Raw genomic sequence first — 18,993 nt, 5'->3', positions numbered from 1 at the left:
ACCAGCTACACCCTGTTTCCCACCAGCTACACACTGTTTCCCATTGGCTATATGCTGTTTCCCATTGGCTACACACTGTTTCCCATTGGCTATATGCTGTTTCCCACCAGCTACACACTGTTTCTTACCGGCTACATATTTGTTCCCTACCGGCTACACGATGTTTCCTACTTTGGATCATTATGGCAAGAGTTATAAAACATGAAGTCCAGATTGAACAATGAGTCAGTGTGAAACGTGAGTAAGACCACAGCTTGGAGCCTGGGTGCCGGTTTGGACTCCACACTACCACGAAGATGTTGAGGCAATATAGAGGATATAGCAGAGATTCATGAGGGTACTGCCCATTTAAGGAATTGAAAATATAAACAAATAATGGAAAAATGGGAGATGGTTTCATTAGAACAAAGGAGATTATGAATGATTTTCCTGGAGGTGTTTAAAATTAATAAAGGATGGGACAGAGTAGATGGAAAAAGTCTTGTTTTCAATGATTGAGAGTCAAAAACCAGGGGAGATAAATACAATATTAAATGTAACAGATTTAGGGCAGAAAGCAGGAGAAATGTTGTTTTTATTTTTTTTACACAGAAGATTGTGGGCTGTTGAACACTCTATCATAGTTAGTATATGAAGCTGGATCATGTCATCAGTTAAGAATCGGTTGTATATGTGATTGAAGGAAAGGTGAGTTAGAGAAATGGGAACAGAGCAGGCATGGAATTAGAATAATTGCTCATGTGGAGGATGAACACCACCTGATTGGATCAAGTAGACTGTTCCATGTGATAATATCTGTGTTTTTAGGTAATGCGTTCTCCATATGGTTTCAAAGTATCCACTGATGAAGTGAAATGATGAAATTGGTCTTGGCACTGATGGACACTGTATGTATTTATCAATAATGGAGTCAAGTAGTCCAGTCCAACTCTTCTTCCACAACACTGTGTTGCTGCCAAAAGGAGTGGGAGACTCCTGTCAATAGAAGTAGTGTGAATGCCAGTTGGAGTACTTGGCTGATGGATCACATGTGACAGGGGATAGATTCAAACGAAGGGCACAATAGTTTAAAAAAAAGACAAGAAGTGAGCTAGATCCCATGATCTCTGTAGGGATGAGGAATGACTCAGAAGTGTTGAGAGGAGACTGCCTGACCTGTGTCTCACTGAAGTGACAGCACAAAGGATAGGGGTGGGAACGGACGGCTAGGGGGAACCTGAAGAGGAGGGAGGAATAAATAGCAAATCAAAAGGGGGAGTTAATGGTAAAAGCTGTACAGAAGCTGATCTGTGGGATATCCACAGAATCGGAGTAATTGTCATTTTTGAGGTACTTTCGTTACAGCAGACCAGTGTTGGGGCTTCAGGCCTTCTATTGATGATATACTTTGGTGTCCAAAGCATCAAAGCACCATTCAGAAGTAGAATTTGGTCTTACAGTTGGCCTGAAGCCAGATGTTATATCTGCTGCAGGCAGTGACCTGGAATTAACATTGTGTGACTGTTGCTACTCGTTGTAATCCAATGACATTGTTTGCCTTCTTCCTGCTGAAGAAATTCAGTAGGCGAAATGGCTTCAGCTTTGGATTTTTCCTTTTGGGCTCTTCCAAAATTTGGACTGCCAGCTTATTCAAGATCCACTTGTGGTCCTGAGGGTCCTCTGGCCAGCGAATGTATTGCCTACTCCGGATGTATGCTCTAATGGGCTGGTACTTCATTAATTGGTAATCCAGGAGCCTGCCGACAACCAGCACCACCATCACATCTTTCATTTCATGGAAGAGTCGACTCTGGGCAATATTGAAGGCTTCAGCACACCAACCATCCTTAAGGAAGTGCCTGGTCACAATGCAGACTGTCTTCTTGCTGCACCAGATGGCATCACGTATGTTTGTAATGTGATCCTCTCCAGGAATGAAGTCACGGTCTTCAAAGCACAGCTGAAACCTATTCGTCTCACTGAACTGGGAGTCCAAGTATTGCAGAAGTGAATTCTTCACCCACTCAATGTCCTTACTGCTAAAGCACAAGTATGCATCAAACCTGTAGTCCTTTCCTTCCAGATCAGCTTTCTGACCATTCAGGATGATGTTTGTTGTTCTTTTGTACCAGATGAAGAACAAGCCCCTGTATTTATTGTAGAGCAGAACAGAAGTGATCATAATCAGTAAGATTGTAGTGAAGAAGACAAAGAGAGCAAATTGTACTGGCTCCATATTAACATCTTCCTCACACCCATCAGCATTGAGATAACGAAGAGGTATCCCTTGCAACTCTTTTGGAATCACACAGTATACCTCTGTTAATGGTTCCATCAAGTCCACCTCAGTGCCATTGAGCCACTCGATAAAGTCCCTGAGACTACAATCACAGATATATTGGTTTTGCCTCAAGTCCAGATGACTCACGAAACTGAAGACCTCTGGGTTGGGGGACACAAGGCGATTTTTAGACAAGTCGAGAATTTCAAGAGTGCTGGGAAACAGGCCGAGGTTGAGCTGGGACAAAGAGTTAGATGACAAGTTGAGTCTCTTTAGAGAATCCAAACCTTTAAAAACATCCTGTGGAAGCTCAGTGAGATAATTATGATCAAGGAGAAGGGCAGTTAGGTTAGTCAGATTATGGAACACCTCCCAGCACTGTTTTGATGCCCACATCAACTCTAGGAAGTTGCTTGAGAGGTCAAGGTGTATTAACTGGTTGTCCTTTGGAATGGTGTCAGTAAGAGCAGGAGTGCACATCGACACATGATTGTCCCTCAACAAAAGATGCTTCACAGCAGGGAGCTGCATGACCTCATAGAAAACATTGAGGTTGGTAAAGGCGTTGTTTGAGAAATCGAGAAAGGTGCTATTGGAAACTGCCTCCAGGCCATAAACTGTCTTGAGACGGTTGTGACCCACTAAGAAATAAGCCAATTGTGGAAGGTGGTGCAACCCATAAATAACAGAGAGAGAATTGTCTCGAAGATTCAATGTCCTCAGTTGATTCAGTCCATGAAACGTATTATACTGAATGACCCCAATATGGTTGTGTTGCAGGTCAATTAACGAGACGTCCCTCAGACCTTCAAAGGTTGATGAGTAGATCTCCCCCAAAAGATTGAAAGAAAGATTTAACTGTAGAAGAGACTCAAGGCCAAAAAATGCATTCTTTTCAATCTGGTTGATCTTGTTCAAAGATAATGTTAGAATCTGCAAGGACTGCAAGTGTGAAAATACAGACGTTGCAAGAGCGAAGATAAACCCATGGGACATGTCCAGAATCATCACAGAACTGTCTTTGAGACCAAAAAATGTCTGGTTACTTGGATCCTCTATATTGTTAAAACCAAATGATCTACCAATGGACAGGTACTGCGTCTTTATTTGAATAATAATCGTTCCTCTTATGGCTAAAAACATCTTCTCCAGCTGTTGGATGCGGAGGCCAGTTTGTGAAATGTCCAAGGTGTGAAGCATTATGCCCTGGAAAGGATTGCCACATATCTCCCAGTCGAAGCTTTCTCTGCTGTACAAGTATCTGTTTGAGGAGATGTCAAATGTTTTGAAAACCCTCTGTCGAACATTATGCAGATCCCCCTCACAAAGCTGGCGAATCCGATTTGCCTTAAAACTAAAGTTTACCAGCGCCCATAGGTTGTAAAATGTTGGATCTGGCCTGATATGTTCTATCTTGTTTCCTTCAAGAATGAGGGTGTGCAGTGAGACTAAATCTTCAAAATATCCTTGTTGTAGAACTGAGTCATTCAGACCATTATAGTCCAGATACAGGACCTGCAGGTTTTCGAGCCCAGCGAATGCCTTTAAGTCCAGCTCTAATTCTTTGTTTCCTCCCAGGTCTAGAGATGTCAGATTGGGCAAATTTCTAAATGCTCTTGCCCCAATACGCAATGGCGGCTCTGTCTGCAACCCAACTGAGAGGACTTTTAACTGGCCTAGCCAAGAAAATGATGTCTCTTCAATGAGCTTGATGTTGTTTTTATTTAAGTTGAGGTTGACAATGTTGATTGGCACTTGAGGGATCTCATTAAAATTCTGGCAGAACAAGTAGTTCTGATACCTCGAGCAAGATTTGGAATAAGATTCCTGAACTGCAGCAAAGGCTCCAAGGAGGCACAGAGATAAGTGTAACATCATGGTGTCCTATTAAACAAAAAAAGGATGAATTATTTATTGGCGTTTGCTAAAGAAATCATCTTCATACCTGACTGAATCTAGTACGGGCTGCACACAATGTAACAATATAATTCTACATGATTAGTAACTTTGCCTTTCCTGATTATAGAAACATAGAATGGTACAGCATAGATGTAGGGCACTCAGCTCTTTGAATTATCCAATTAGTTCCACCCCCTTGCTCTTTGCTCAACCTTGTAATGTTTCCCTTTCAAGTACTTATCCAATTCTCTTTAGAAAGTTATTATTGAAACTGCTTCCACCAACCTTTCAGGCATTTCAGATCACAACTTGCTGTGCAAAAACTGTTTTTCTGGAATTTAGAAGAATGAATGGCGATTTCATTGAAAGATTCTGAAGGATCAAGATAGGGTTGACCTGAAAAGTTCTTCCTGCTGATCAGGTTTTCTAAAACACGGGGGCATAGTCTCAGGATAAGAGGCCGATCATTTTGGACTGGGATAAGGAGAAATTACTTCACCGTGCAGCTGTTGTGGAGACGAAGTCCCACCTTCACATTGAGGATACCCTCCATCGTGTTGTGTGGCACTACCACTGTGCTAGATGGGATAGATTTCGAACAGATCTCACAACTCAAGACTGGGCATCCTTGAGGCGCTGTGGGCCATCAGCAGCAGTAGAATTGTACTCCAACACAATCTGGAACCTCATGGCCCGACATATCCCCCACTCTACCATTACCATCAAGCCAGGGGATCAACCCTGGTTCAATGCAGGAGGGCTTGCCAGGCATACATAAAAATGAATGTGAACCTGGTAGAGCAAAAACAAAGGACTACTTGTGTGCCAAACAGCATAAGCAGCAAGTGATAGACAGAGCTAAGGGATCCCACAACCAATGGATCACATCTAATCTCTGCAGTCCTGCCACATCCAGTTGTGAATGGTGGTGGACAATTAAACAACTCACTAGAGGAGAAGGCTCCACAAACATCCCCATCCTCAATGATGGAAGAGCCCAGCACATCAGTGCAAAAGATAAGGCTGAAGTATTTGCTATAATCTTCAGCCAGAAGTGCCGAGTGGATGATCCATCTTGGCCTCCTACAGAGGTCCCCAGCATCACAGATACCAGTCTTCAGCCAATTCAATTCACTCCACATGGTTTTAAGAAACGGCTGAAGGCACTGGATAGTGCAAAGGCTACAGGCCCTGACAATATTCTGGCAATATTACTGAGGACTTGTGCTCTAGAGCTTGCCATGCCCCTAGCCAAACTGTTCCAGTACAGCTACAACACTGGCATCTACCCAGCTCTGTGGAAAATTGCCCAGGTATGTCCTGTACACAAAAAGCAGAACAAATTCAGCCAGGTCATTTACCAATCCCATCAATCTACTCTTGATCATCAGTAAAGTAATGGAAGGGGTCATCAATGGTGCTATCAAGCGACACTTGTTTAGCAATAACCAGCTCACTGACGCCCAATTTGGGTTCCGCCAGGGCCACTTAGCTCCTGACCTCATTACAGCCTTGGTTCAAACATGGACAAAAGAGCTGAGCTCCCGAGGTGAGGTGAGAGTGACTGCTCTTGACATCAAGGCAGCATTTGACCGAGTGTGGCATCAAGGAGCCCGAGCAAAACTGGAGTCAATGAGAATCAGGGGGAAAACTCTCCACTGGTTGGAGTCATACATAGCACAAAGGAATGTGGTTGTTGGAGGTCAGTCATCTCAGCTCCAGGACATCACTGTAGGAGTTCCTCAGGGTTGTGTCCTAGGCGCAACCATCTTCAGCTGCTTCATCAATGACCTTCCTTCCATCATAAGGTCAGAAGTGGGGATGTTCACTGATGATTGCACAATGTTCAGCACCATTCATGACTCCTCAGACACTGAAGCAGTCCATGTCCAAATGTGGCAAGACCTGGACAATATCCAGGCTTGGGATGACAAGTGGCAAGTAACATTTGCGCTATACAAGTGTCAGGCAATGACCATCTCCAACAAGAGAGAATCCAACCATTGCCCCCTGATATTCAATGGCATTACCATCATTGAATCCCCCACTATCAACATCCTGGGGGCTACCATTGACCAGAAACTGAACTGGACTAGCCATATAAATACTGCGGCTACAAGAGCAGGTCAGAGGCTAGGAATCAGGCAACGAGTAACTCACCTCCTGATTCCCCAAAGCCTGTCCACCATCTACAAGACACAAGTCAGGAGTGTGATGGAATACTCCCCACTTGCCTGGATGAGTGCAGCTCCCACAACACTCAAGAAGCTTGACACCATCCAGGACAAAGCAGCCTGCTTGATTGGCAGCACATCCACAAACATTTACTCCCTCCACCACCAACACACAGTAGCAGCGGTTTGTACCATCGACATGATACACTGCAAGAATTCACCAAGGCTCCTTCGACAGCACCTTCCAAACCCACGACCACTCCCATCTAGAAGGACAAGGGCAGCAGATAAGTGGGAACACCACCACCTGGAAGTTCCCCTCCAAGTCACTCACCATCCTGACTTGGAAATATATCAATGTTCCTTCACTGTCGCTGGGTCAAAATCCTGGAACTCCCTAACACCACATGGTCTGCAGCGGTTCAAGAAGGCAGCTCACCACTGCCTCCTCAAGGGCAACTAGGGATAGGCAACAAATGCTGGCCCAGCCAGCAAAGCCCACATCCCATGAATGAATCTTAAAAAACTCAAAGGGTTTGAATCTTTGCCTAAGAGGGTTATGGATGCTTCATCATTGAATACAATTACGACTAGGTAGATAGATTTTTGGGGTCTCAGAGAATCAAGGCATATGGCGAGCATGTGGAAAAATGGAGTAGAAGCGCAAGGTCAGCACTTTTTTCAGCTTTGGAGCTTACCTTTGGTACGGGGGCTTACGGGGGTCTTATTGAATGGTGGAATAGGCTCAATGGGCCATATGTCTACTCCTGCTCCTATTATGTTCTTGTGTTTCCTCATTTGTCTCTGGTTCTTTTGTCAACCTGTCTTCTGGTTATGAATCCTTCTGCACTCCCTCTGAGGCATTGACATCTTTTTAAAGGTGTGGTTCTCAAAATTGTACACAATACCACAGCTGCGGCCTAACTAGTGATTTATAAAGATTAGGAACATCAAAACAGGAGTAGGCCGTTTAACCCCTCAAGCTTATTCACCCATTCAATGAGAATTTAGTTGATCTGATACCTAACTCCATACACTGACCTTTGCCCCATATCCCTTAATAAACTTGGCTAACAAAAATCTATCAATCTAAAATTTACAATTGATTCAGCATTAATTGCCATTTGTGGAAGAGAGCTTCAAATTTCTTCCATCCATTGTGTGTCGAAGTGTTTCCCAATTTCATTCCTGAAAGATATGGCTCTAATTTTTAGTCTATGCTCCCTAGTTCTTGACTCCTTAGCCAGCAAAAATATGTTCTACCCTATCCATTCCCCTTAATATCCTCAATGCTTCAATTAAATTATGTCTTAACCTTTTAATTTTAGAGAATGCAAACCTAGTCTGTGTAATCTCTCCTCACATCTTAACCCTTGGAGTCCAGTTATCATTCTAGTAAATCTAAGCTGCACTCCTTCCAAAGCCAATATATCCTTCTATAGTGTGGTGCCCAGAACTGGTCACAGTGTTCCAGTCTAGTCTCACTCGGAGTTTGTAAAGTTGGAACATGACTTCTACCCCCTTGTATTCTAGTCCTCTAGATATCAAGGCCAGAATGTCATTAGCCTTTTTAATTTTTTTTTTTATATCTGTTCATGACTTTTTAATGATCTCTATACCAGGACCCTGAGGTCTCGTTAGGCCTCAATTGTTTCTAGCTTTCCACCATTTAGAAAGTACTATATTCTAGCCTTTACATGTTCAAAGTGGATGACTTCACATTTGCTGACACTGAAGTCCATTTGCCACGATTTTGCTCATTCACTCAATCTATCAACATCTCTTTGTAATTTTACGCTTCAGTTTACAGTGCTTACAGTACTGCCTATTTTATGTCATCAGCAAATTTGGTACATGGCTTTCCATCACTTAAATCATAATGAATACAGTGAATTGCTGAGAACACAGATCCTTGCAGGCTCTCCTTAGTCACATCCTGCAAATTAGAGTATTTGCCCTACTCTTTGTCTCTTGTTGCTCAGCCAATTTCTTCGCCAGGTCAATAATTTGCCTTCAATTCCATGAGCTTCAACTTTAGCTAATAGTCTATTTTGAGGGGCTTTACTAAATGCCTTCTGAAAGTCCAGATATCCCTCCAGAATTTCCGTTCACTTCTAAACAAGTCTCTTGCCACCCATGAATTTGTTGTGGATGGTTGCATTGACATCATGGCCTTAACGGAAACCTGGTTGAGGGATGATGACACCTTTCACTTAATGAAGCCTCCCCACCTGGCTGTATCTCCCACCACTTGCTCCATCTAGACCATCACGGTGGTGATGTGGCACTTATCACCAGATTAAACCTTTTTCAATTCTTTCACAGTCTGTGGGCATCGCTGGCTAGGCCAGCATTTATTACCCTTCCCTTGGGCAATTGGCCCGACTCTCTATTCCTCTGGCACTTTCTCCTTTGAGCACCTCACTTTGCTTCACCCTTCTCATTTCTCTTTCAAACTCACCATTCTCTATCATCCTCACAAGTACAATAAACATTTTCTCACCAAGATATCTTCACTGATTTCTTACCTCAGCCTCTGCACCAAATGACTTCTCATCCTCAGTGATTTCAACCACCATGTCAACTCATCATGTTCTCCCTCCCCTGAGTTCACTATCCCCTTATCCTCCTCAAACCTCTCCCCCCATGACAATTCCCCAACCCATCCTCAAGGCCAAACCTTTGATCTTGCCATGTTTTTGCTAGTTCCAGCGTAACATTAGGTCATCTCTGATCACTTCCTTGTGTCAATCTTCACTCACATCCCCCTTCCATGCCCCAACCCTACTCCCTTCTGTATCCGCTCCCGAGAAATCTTCACTTATAACTGTGCTTTCAAAATCTCAGCAGTCTGGCCACAACAATCGCCACATTTCTGCAGCTACGGATTAACTCAATGCAACCTCGCCTCCATTTTTGATACCCTAGTTCCCAGTGAAACCACCTTACCCATTCCCCCCAAGATTGGACCCTCATCTCTGCTCCCTTAAGTCCAAGGAATGCAGGCTTGAGAAGGTATTGCAGACAACTAGTTTAGCCATCCACCTGGATCATCCTGGAATGTAAAAATACGACCCCCCCCCCCCCACCCCCACAACACCCCCACCCACCCACCCCCCCGACAGCAGCATCTTTTTTCTATTGCAAACCATCTTCTTAAACCCCTCCCCTGGCCCCTCCACACTCACGTCCAACAATAAGTGCAAGGAGCTAATGGACTGCTTTGTGACTAAGCTCCAGCCCATCCAATCAGCTGTCTCTGCTGCATTCCTCCCTTCCACTAGTCCAACAGCCAGACTTCCTCACAACCTCCCCCTGTTTTAACCCTAAACTCACAGCTTTCTCTAGTTTCTCTCCTATCTTCATTCATGCCCACTCTGAGTTCATAAGGACATAAGAGATAAGAGCAGGGATAGACCATATGGCCTGTCGAGCCTGACCTGCCATTCAATAAGATCCTGGCTGATCTTGGGCTTCAGCTCCATTTTCCCGCCCACTCCCCAAATCCCTTAATTCCCTGAGAGACTAAATTTCTATCTATCCCAGCCTTAAATGTCTTCAACGATGGAGCATCCACAATCCTCTGCAGCGGAGAATTCCAAAGATTCACAACCCTTTGAGTGAAGTAATTTCTCCTCATCTCAGTCCTAAACGATCGGCCCTTATCCTGAGACTGTGCCCCCGTGGTTTCGATTCCCTGACCAGCGGACACCATCTCTCAGCATCTACCTTATCAAGCCCCTTCCGAGTTTTGTAGGTTTCAATGAGATCGCCTCTCATTCTCCTAAACTCCAGCGAATATAAACCCAGTTTACTCAGCCTCTCATCACAGGACAACGGAATTCAACCTGAAGAAGTGTGAGGTGGTGCATTTGGGGGAAGTCAAACAAGGCAAATGATTATACAATAAAGGGGAGAATACTGAGAGGAGTAGAGGAAATGGGGGACCTTGGAGTGAATGTCTACAGATCCCTAAAGGTAGCAGGACAAGCTGGTAAAGTGTTTAAGAAGGCATTTGGAATCCTTTCCTTTATTAGCTGAGGTACAGAATATAAGAGTAAATAGATAATGCTAGAACTGTATAAACCATTAGTTAGACCACAACTTGAGTACTGTGTGCAATTCCAGTCACCTCAATACAGGAAAGATTAGAGAGGGTACAGAGGAGATTTACGAGAATGTTGCCAGGACTGGGAAATTGCAGAGATAAAAACAAAAAACAGAAATTGCAGCTCTGAGGAAGGGTTGGATAGGCTGGGATTGTTCTCCTTGGAACAGGACAAGCTGAGGGGAGATTTGATGTACAAAATTGTAAGGGGTCTGGATAGGGTGGATGGGAAGGGCCTATTTAATTTAGCAGGGAGGTCAGTGACCAGGGGGCATAGATTTAAAGTGATTGGTAGAAGGATTAGAGGGAAGATGAGGAAATATTTTTTCACCCAGAGGGTTGAGAGGGTCTGGAACTCGCTGCCTGAAAGGGTAGTAGAGGCAGAAACCCTCAGCTTATTTAAAAGGCGCCTGGATATGTACTTCATGTGCTGTAACCTGCAGGGCTATGGATCAAACCCTGGAAAGTGGGTTTAGGCTGGGCGACTCGTTTGTCGGCTGGTGCAGACATGATGGGTCTCTTTCTGTCCCGTAAATTTCCCACGATTCTATGATGACAACCCCTTCACTCCAGGGACCAATGAGTGAAACTCTGTAGTACCACATCCAATGCACCTTTCATAAATGTTGTGACCAAAACTGCACACAGTATTCCAGATGCAGTCTCAACAAAACCCTGTATAATTGAGGAAAGCCTTCTCTATTCTTGTACTCAAAACCCCTTGCAATAAAGGTCAACATACCATTTGCCTTCCTAAATGCCTGCTGTTCCTGCATGCTAACTCTCTGCATTCCTAGATTAAACATCTAGCTGCCTGTTAGTAAAAAAGGACAGCTGATCATTTATGACATACTACTTAGCCAGGAGTCTTTGAACATCAACACTTACAAAGTTTCACAACTTTCCTTATTCTTACGACCAAAGTGAATAACTTCACACTACGCTATAGTCCATCTTTCATCTTGTTGCCCACCCGCTTAACCTGTCAATGGGCGGGATCATCCGTGCCCAGCTGGTGTTGGGTGTCATGGCGGGCGTGAGTGGACAATATTACGGGAAGGCCAGGAATCGGTTTCACGGCATCATGAAACATATTTGCAACTGTCCACTCTCCCTGTCAATGGCAGGCCCCGTTTCCTGTCGCCGGGTGTCAGGCGCTTCATTGTAATACATCTGTATATCATTATAAGCCCAGCTTGCCAGAATCATCCCCCCTCACTGGATCATCTGGGCACGTTGGCATGGTTGCACGCTGATGTGTTTCACAATTTATTTCACAACAGCATTTTACAGGCGTGCACCTGGTGAGCTGCACTTCAAGGCACAGTAACATTGTACAGCATTTATGAGGGTCGCCTATTGGACTGGAAGGTTGAGGTCAGACGAGGGCACAGGCAAGTCACTTTTTCCTGGCTGGCTGACAGTGTGGTGCTAGGCTGCCCTGTGGTTGAGGAGAGGTGGTGGTGGGGGGCAAGGGCTTCACTCCAGTTGAGGTGAGTTGAGAAGGAGGGTGGGGGGCAAGGGCTTCACTCCAGTTGAGGCGAGTTGAGAGGAGGGTGGGGGTGCTAAGGGCTTCACTCCAGTTGAGGTGAGTTGAGAAGGAGGGTGGGGGTGACAAGGGCTTCACTCCAGTTGAGGTGAGTTGAGGAGGGTGGGGGTGCTAAGGGCTTCACTCCAGTTGAGGTGAGTTGAGGAGGGTGGGGGTGCTAAGGGCTTCACTCCAGTTGAGGTGAGTTGAGAAGGAGGGTGGGGGTGCTAAGGGCTTCACTCCAGTTGAAGGTAGTGCACAAACACATGCAGGCGGGGTGTGGGGGAGACGGAAGCAGCCATGCATTAGGGAAACCTTGTATGAAGTGACAATTCCTCCGCAGTTGAGACAATTCAGATACAGCCACAGCGACATGCTTGGAGTTTGGCCTCTAGCTTATCTGCCCACTCAAGCAATGCAGAGGCCTGGAAGTGCCACCCAGTGCCCCAGAGCCCTTCACCCCTCAGACACAGACTGCAAACTAATGAGCATTTTAGTGGCCTGCAGAACAGTTGGACAATCTCCTTGCTAAAGCTGCCCATTGTCCCCCCTGTCGCAGGTTGACAGGGCAGCCAGGCAGCGCACTCACCTCTGGCCATCTGAGGGGTGACCAGCCACTCTCTGGGAAATGTTAAAGGACGGTCACACAGGGCTAGGAAAGGTACTAAGTACAGTCATGATAACTATGTGTCTCTCTCTTTCGTGCTGCAGGAGGACCACGTCAGGATCATGGATCCTGGTGACCTAGCTGTATGCCCGATGGCCTACAGAGACCATAGGAGACTGAGGAGAGAACGACTGAGGCTCCTGGCTGCGCTAAGGCAGGAGCAGCAATCTCATGAAGAAGCGGCAGCAGGATCTCCTGCACATGCTGCCCAGGAGCGACAGTGAGCCCTGGCTGGTCAATGCCAAGCAATACCCAGGGTCTATAGACGCCACCTACCATTCCTGCAGATGGCTGCGACTGCACATGTCTAGAGACCTGGTGGCTCACATCTGCCACTTACTGCAGGACTTGGCACCGGAGGGCATCCACTGCCAGTGGCTGTGAAAGTGACCACGGTGCTCAATTTCTATGCCAGTGGCTTTCAGTGCTCCACAGGTGACCCCTGTGGAATTTCATAATCCACCACTCACAACACACCCATGAGGTCACAGATGCCATCTTCTCCATGGCACACAACTTTACATTTCGCCTGGGACCGGGACAGCCAGGATTCAAGGGCCATTGGATTCGCCCTGATCTCGGGATTCCCACAGGACTGCACTCATCTGGTGCTCAGGTCTCCATCACTACACTCAGTGGACTTCATCAACCACAAGGTCTTCCATTCACTGAATGTCCTGCAGGTGTGTGCACGGTTTCCAGGGAGTGTGCATGACGCCTACATCCTGAGTCACCTGCAGATCCCTGCAGTCTTCCAGGATCCACAGAGGCTGCAGGGTTGGCTCCTCGGGGACAAGGGCTTTCCACAGAGGCCGTGGCTGATGACACCCGTCTGGTGGCCTCAGACTGCAGCAGAGCGACGCTATAATCAGGCTCATGCTGCAGCTCGTAACTTGGTGGAGCAGAGCATCGGGATGCTGAAGATGAGGTTCCAATGTCTGGACTGGTCTGGTGGATCCCTGCAAAACAGTCTGCAGAGGGTGTCACACATCATCCTCGTCTGCTGTGCCCTTTACAACCTGGCACTGCAACGGGGTGAGGAGCTGGCTGAGGAGGAGATGAGGGGCTGGAGGCCTCCTCGGATGAGGAGAATGCCGATGGGGATAAGGGTGAGGGGGCCCTCGGTGGTGATGTTGATAGGGATGAGGCTCTCGCACTGGCTAGACAAAGTATGGCACACTTGGGAGGCCCTCATAGCTGCCAGATGTGAGGAGGATGATGACAACATGCAATGAGGTGTCCCCATAGATCCTCACATCGCAGTTGTGAACGTTTGACTCCAGTCTGGCTTATAGCAGTGCCAATACCCTCTGAGAATGCTCCTGTCATGGAGACACAGTGGAGGCCCTAACAGTCGCTTGATTGCAGGAGGATGATGACAACACACAGTGAGGACACTCCGCATAGCCTCGGAGAATGTCTGACTCCTGTTTGGCCAAGGGCAGCTTGCTTTAACTCCATGAGCAGGGCCATCTCAGAGATGCAGCCATGAAACTTTAGACGCATCTGATGCTGTGTCTGCCTTCAGCACCTCAGCCCTTCAGGAGCTGGTGCACAGCATCACTGGTCGCAGATGTTGGTGTGATGGGGGCCAGCCCTACCTTAAAGGTGCCGAGAGCACACAGAGAATGAGAGAACTCTGTGGCTGCACAGAGCACAAGGAAGAGGCCCTGGACTGAGACACTTACATCTTGTGCAGAAAGGTTTCACATCTGAGTGACAAGAACACTGCTCATCAGAACAAAGAAGCAGGTTAGTGTGTGGGGGGTGGATTCAAGTTCATGGAAAATTATGAAAAAACTTAAAAGAAAGGAGAGGCCATTAAAGTCTCCAGAACACAAAATAGGACAGACTGGAAAGGGCGAGGAATCTAACTTCAAGCACATCAGATAAAGGGACGACAATGAGAAAGGGGATGGGAAATACTGGACTGAAGGTGTTGTATCTGAATGAACGCAGTATATGAAATAAGGCGCAGATTGAAATTGGCGGGTATGATGTGGTGGGCATCACGGAGACATGGCTGCAAGGGGATCAGGACTGGGAGCTAAATATCCAAGGATATACATCCTATTGAAAAGATAGGCAGGTTGGCAGAGGGGGTGGGGTTGCTTTGTTAGTAAGGAATGAAATTTGATCGATAGCAAGAAATGGCATAGGGTCAGATGATGTAGAATCTGTGTGGGTAGAGTTGAGGAACCGCAAAGGTAAAAAAACCATAATGGGAGTTATGTTCAGGCCTCCGAACAGTAGTCAGGATGTGGGGCACAAGATACACCAGGAGATAGAAAAGGCGTGTAAGAAAGGCAAGGTTACAGGGGATTTCAATATGCAGGTAGACTGGGAAAATCAGGTTGGTAGTGGATCCCAAGGAAAGGAATTTGTGGAATGTCTACGAGATGGCTTTTTGGGGCAGCTTGTGGTGGAGCGCACTAGGGAACAGGCAATTCTAGATTTAGTGATGTGTAATGAGGCAGATTTGATAAGGGAGCTTAAGGTGAAGGAACCCTTAGGAGGAAGTGACCATAATGTGATAGAATTTACCCTGCAATTTGAGAGGAAAAAGCTGGAATCCAATGTAACGGTATTACAGTTAAATAAAGGCAACTACAGAGGCATGAGGGAGGAGCTGGCCAGAATTGACTGGGAGATGAGCCTAGCAGGAAAGATAGTGGAACAGCAATGGCAGGAGTTTCTGGGAGTAATTTGGGAGACACAGCAAAAATTCATCCCTAGGATGAAGAAGCATACTAAAGGGAGGACAAGGCAACCATGGATGACAAGGGAAGTCAGGGACAGCATAAAAGCTAAAGAGAAAGCATACAATGCGGCAAAGAGCAGTGGAAAACCAGGGATTGGGAAACCTACAAAGACCAACAGAGGACAACTAAAAAAGAAATAAGGAGGGAGAAGATTAAATATGAGGATAAACTAGCCAGTAATATAAAAGAAGATTGCAAGAGTTTTTTAGATATATAAAGGGTAAGAGAGAGGCAAAAATGGACATTGGGCCACTGGAAAATGACGCTGGAGAAGTAGTAGTGGGGAACAAAGAAATGACGGAGGAACTGAATAGATACTTTGCGTCAGTCTTCACGGTGGAAGACACGAGTAACATCCCCAAAGTTCAAGAGAGTCGGGGGGGGGGGCAGAGGTGAGTATGGTGGCCATTACCAAGGAGAAGGTGCTAGGAAAACTGAAAGGTCTGAAGGTGGATTAATCACCTGGACCAGATAGATTACACCCCAGAGTTCTGAAGGAGATAGCTGAAGAGATAGTGGAGGCGTTAGTGGTGATCTTTCAGGAATCACTGGAGTCAGGGAGGGTCCCAGAGGATTGGAAAATCGCTATTGTAACCCCCCTGTTTAAGAAAGGATTGAGGCAAAAGACGGGAAATTACAGGCCGATTAGCCTGACCTCGGTCGTTGGTAAGATTTTAGAGTCCATTATTAAGGATGAGATTTCAGAATACTTGGAAGTGCATGGTAAAATAGGGCAAAGTCAGCATGGTTTCATCAAGGGGAGGTCATGTCTGACAAATCTGTTAGAATTCTTTGAGGAGGTAATGAGTAGGTTAGACAAAGGAGAGCCAATGGATGTTATCTACTTGGATTTCCAGAAGACCTTTGACAAGGTGCCGCACAGGAGGCTGCTCAGTAAGATAAGAGCCCATGGTGTTAGAGGCAAGGTACTAGCATGGATAGAAGATTGGCTATCTGGCAGGAGGCAGAGAGTGGGGATAAGGGGGTCCTTCTCAGGATGGCGGCCGGTGACTAGTGGAGTTCCGCAGGGGTCAGTGTTGAGACCACAACTTTTCACTTTATATATTAATGATCTAGATGAAGGAACTGAGGGCATCCTGGATAACTTTGCAGATGATACAAAGATAGGTGGAGGGACAGGTAGTATTGAGGAGGCGGGGAGGCGCAGAAGGATTTGGACAGGTTAGGAGAATGGGCAAAGAAGTGGCAGATGGAATACAATGTGGGCAAGTGTGAGGTCATGCACTTTGGTAGGAAGAATAGAGGCATAGACTATTTTCTAAATGGGGAGAGAATTCAGAAATCTGGAGTGCAAAAGGACTTGGGAGTCCTAGTCCAGGATTCTCTTAAGGTTAACTTGCAGGTTGAGTCAGTAGTTAGGAAGGCAAATGCAATGTTGGCATTTATTTTGAGAGGACTAGAATATAAAAGCAGGGATGTGCTGCTGAGGCTTTATAAGGCTCTAGTCAGACCACATTTAGAATATTGTGAGCAATTTTGGGCCCCGTATCTCAGGTAGGATGTTCTGGCCCTGGAGAGGGTCCAGAGGAGGTTCACAAGAACGATCCCAGGAATGAAAGGCTTAACATATGAGGAACGTTTGAGGACTCTGGGTCTATACTCGATGGAGTTTAGAAGGATGAGAGGGGATCTGATTGAAACTTACAGAATACTGAAAGGCCTGGATAGAGTGGACATGGGGAAGATGTTTCCATTAGTAGGAGAGACTAGGACCCGAGGGCACAGCCTCAGAGTAAAGGGAAGACCTTTTAGAATAGAGATGAAGAGAAACTTCTTTTGAGAGAGTGGTGAATCTATGGAATTCATTGCCACAGAAGGCTGTGGAGGCCAGGTCATTGAGTGTATTTAGGACCAAGTAGATGGTTCTTGATTGGTAAGGGGATCAAAGGTTACGGGGAGAAGGCAGGAGAATGGGGTTGAGAAATTGAATGACGGAGCAGACCTGATGGGCCGAATGTCCTAATTTCTGCTCCTATGTCTTATGGTCTTATGGTCTAACAAGGAGCCACAGGCAGGGAGACTTTCTTAGGAGTTTATTGACAATAGTGAACTATATGTACAAGTGATCAACACCCATGGCCAGACTGTGCAATTACTCTTACCTAACTTTCCTAACCCTTCCGCTATATCTCGGTGCTCCCCGGACATCCGCGACAGAGGTGGGGCAGCCTGCTGACTGTGACGACTTTGGCAGGTGTCCTCTGGAGGGCCGAGACCTGGAGGGCCCCGGCTTGTTTTCAGAGTCCTGTTGTGTGGCAGTGGCACCCTCCTCAGCCTGTGGAGCTGGAGCTGCTGAGGTCACAGGAAGAGGGGCCAGTCACTTCCAGAATCACCAGGGTGGATGGCCCCGGAGTGTGCTTCTGCTGAGCCTCCTCCCTATGGCTGCCCGAGGGACCCTGGCTGACTCTGTAAGTGGAAGGGGTAGCTGGAGTGAGATCGAGCTGCCCAAAACCCCTCTCACATACACACTGTTGGAGGCCAACTATGGCATTAGAGATGGAGTTAACCCTGCACAGCCGTGCAGGAGTGACATCCTGGACCAGGGTCTCCATGGCGGCTGCCATCCTGCCAGTGTTGACCATGGTGCATTGAAATGCTGACACCATCATCCCTGCCTGAAGGCGGATGGTCTCCTCCATCGTGCCTTGAAATCTGAGGAGTGCAGCGGACACCCCTTCCTGATGTTCCCGAGCCTGACTGTGCAGCTCCAGCAACTGTGACATGATCGAGTCCAGAGGCTCCTCATCTGATTCAGATTCAGCAACGTTCTGGCCTCCAGCAGTTCTCCTTGTGCCGGGGACCCGAGAAGTCTCTGCTGCTGCCTGCTGTGGATCAGAAAGTGTGATGTGCTCACCAGATTGTGATCCTGAGGCTACTCTAAAGCTAGGTACCACTGAGGTGTGTGACTCTGCACTGGTGGAGGGTGTGGGTGAGTGCTGTGAGGGGACTTCAGGGTGGGTGCCTTCAGATTCCTCTTCAGAGGTTTCTTTGGGGCATGATTGGAGGCCCTGGGTCCTAGACTCCATTGGCTGTTTCCCAGATGTGCCTGCGAAAGCAAGGGGACATAATTTGTGCACAGCAGTGGCCTGTGAAAGAGGACACATCACTCACAGCATGGTTGCCTGATGGATGTTGCACTGCTGGATTGTCATGTGGTAGAGCACCGCCGACCTCACTGTCAGCACAGGAACAGTCCTGGTCATTGCCGGCCAGCTGGGTGGCTTTTTTTTTTTATTCTGTCAGAAGTTTGATCTCTGTCATCCCTCCACCTGTCTGTGACCTTTCCTTCCTGTTGTGAGCCAGGTGTCCTGCATGGATGGAGATCGGGAGAGCGCATCAGACCGCCCGTTGGGCCAAATGATAAGTATGCCTGGCCTGTGTGGGTGGTGAGTGGCCCATGGACTGGATGAGGACAATGACGTTGTGTGTGGAAGAGTGAATTTTGATGTCCCTTGCACTGGCAGTGAGTGAGGGCCCTGTGGGTGTGTGATGGGTTTGTGAGTGAGAGAGAGTTGGAAGTGATGAAAAGAGTGACTTATCCTGGCGGAAGGAAGGAGATCATTCATCCTTTTGC

The 18,993-nt window shown here is 46.7% G+C and overlaps 1 protein-coding gene across 1 annotated transcript in view; it reads right to left on the bottom strand.

Annotated features, from left to right (window-relative positions):
- Positions 1 to 557: 557 nt before the first annotated feature.
- LOC121277609 (toll-like receptor 5) overlaps positions 558 to 18,993 on the bottom strand; it is an 86,062-nt gene continuing 67,626 nt past the window's right edge. The window contains exon 3 of the mRNA XM_041187153.1: positions 558 to 4,144. Coding sequence (XP_041043087.1) covers positions 1,487 to 4,138 — 2,652 coding nt within the window. The 5' untranslated portion in view covers positions 4,139 to 4,144 and the 3' untranslated portion in view covers positions 558 to 1,486. The remainder of the gene's footprint in view (positions 4,145 to 18,993) is intronic.

The sequence above is a fragment of the Carcharodon carcharias genome, chromosome 5, assembly GCF_017639515.1.
Source record: "Carcharodon carcharias isolate sCarCar2 chromosome 5, sCarCar2.pri, whole genome shotgun sequence".
Classification (NCBI taxonomy): domain Eukaryota; kingdom Metazoa; phylum Chordata; class Chondrichthyes; order Lamniformes; family Lamnidae; genus Carcharodon; species Carcharodon carcharias.
This window is presented reverse-complemented; position numbering and strand designations above follow the sequence as displayed.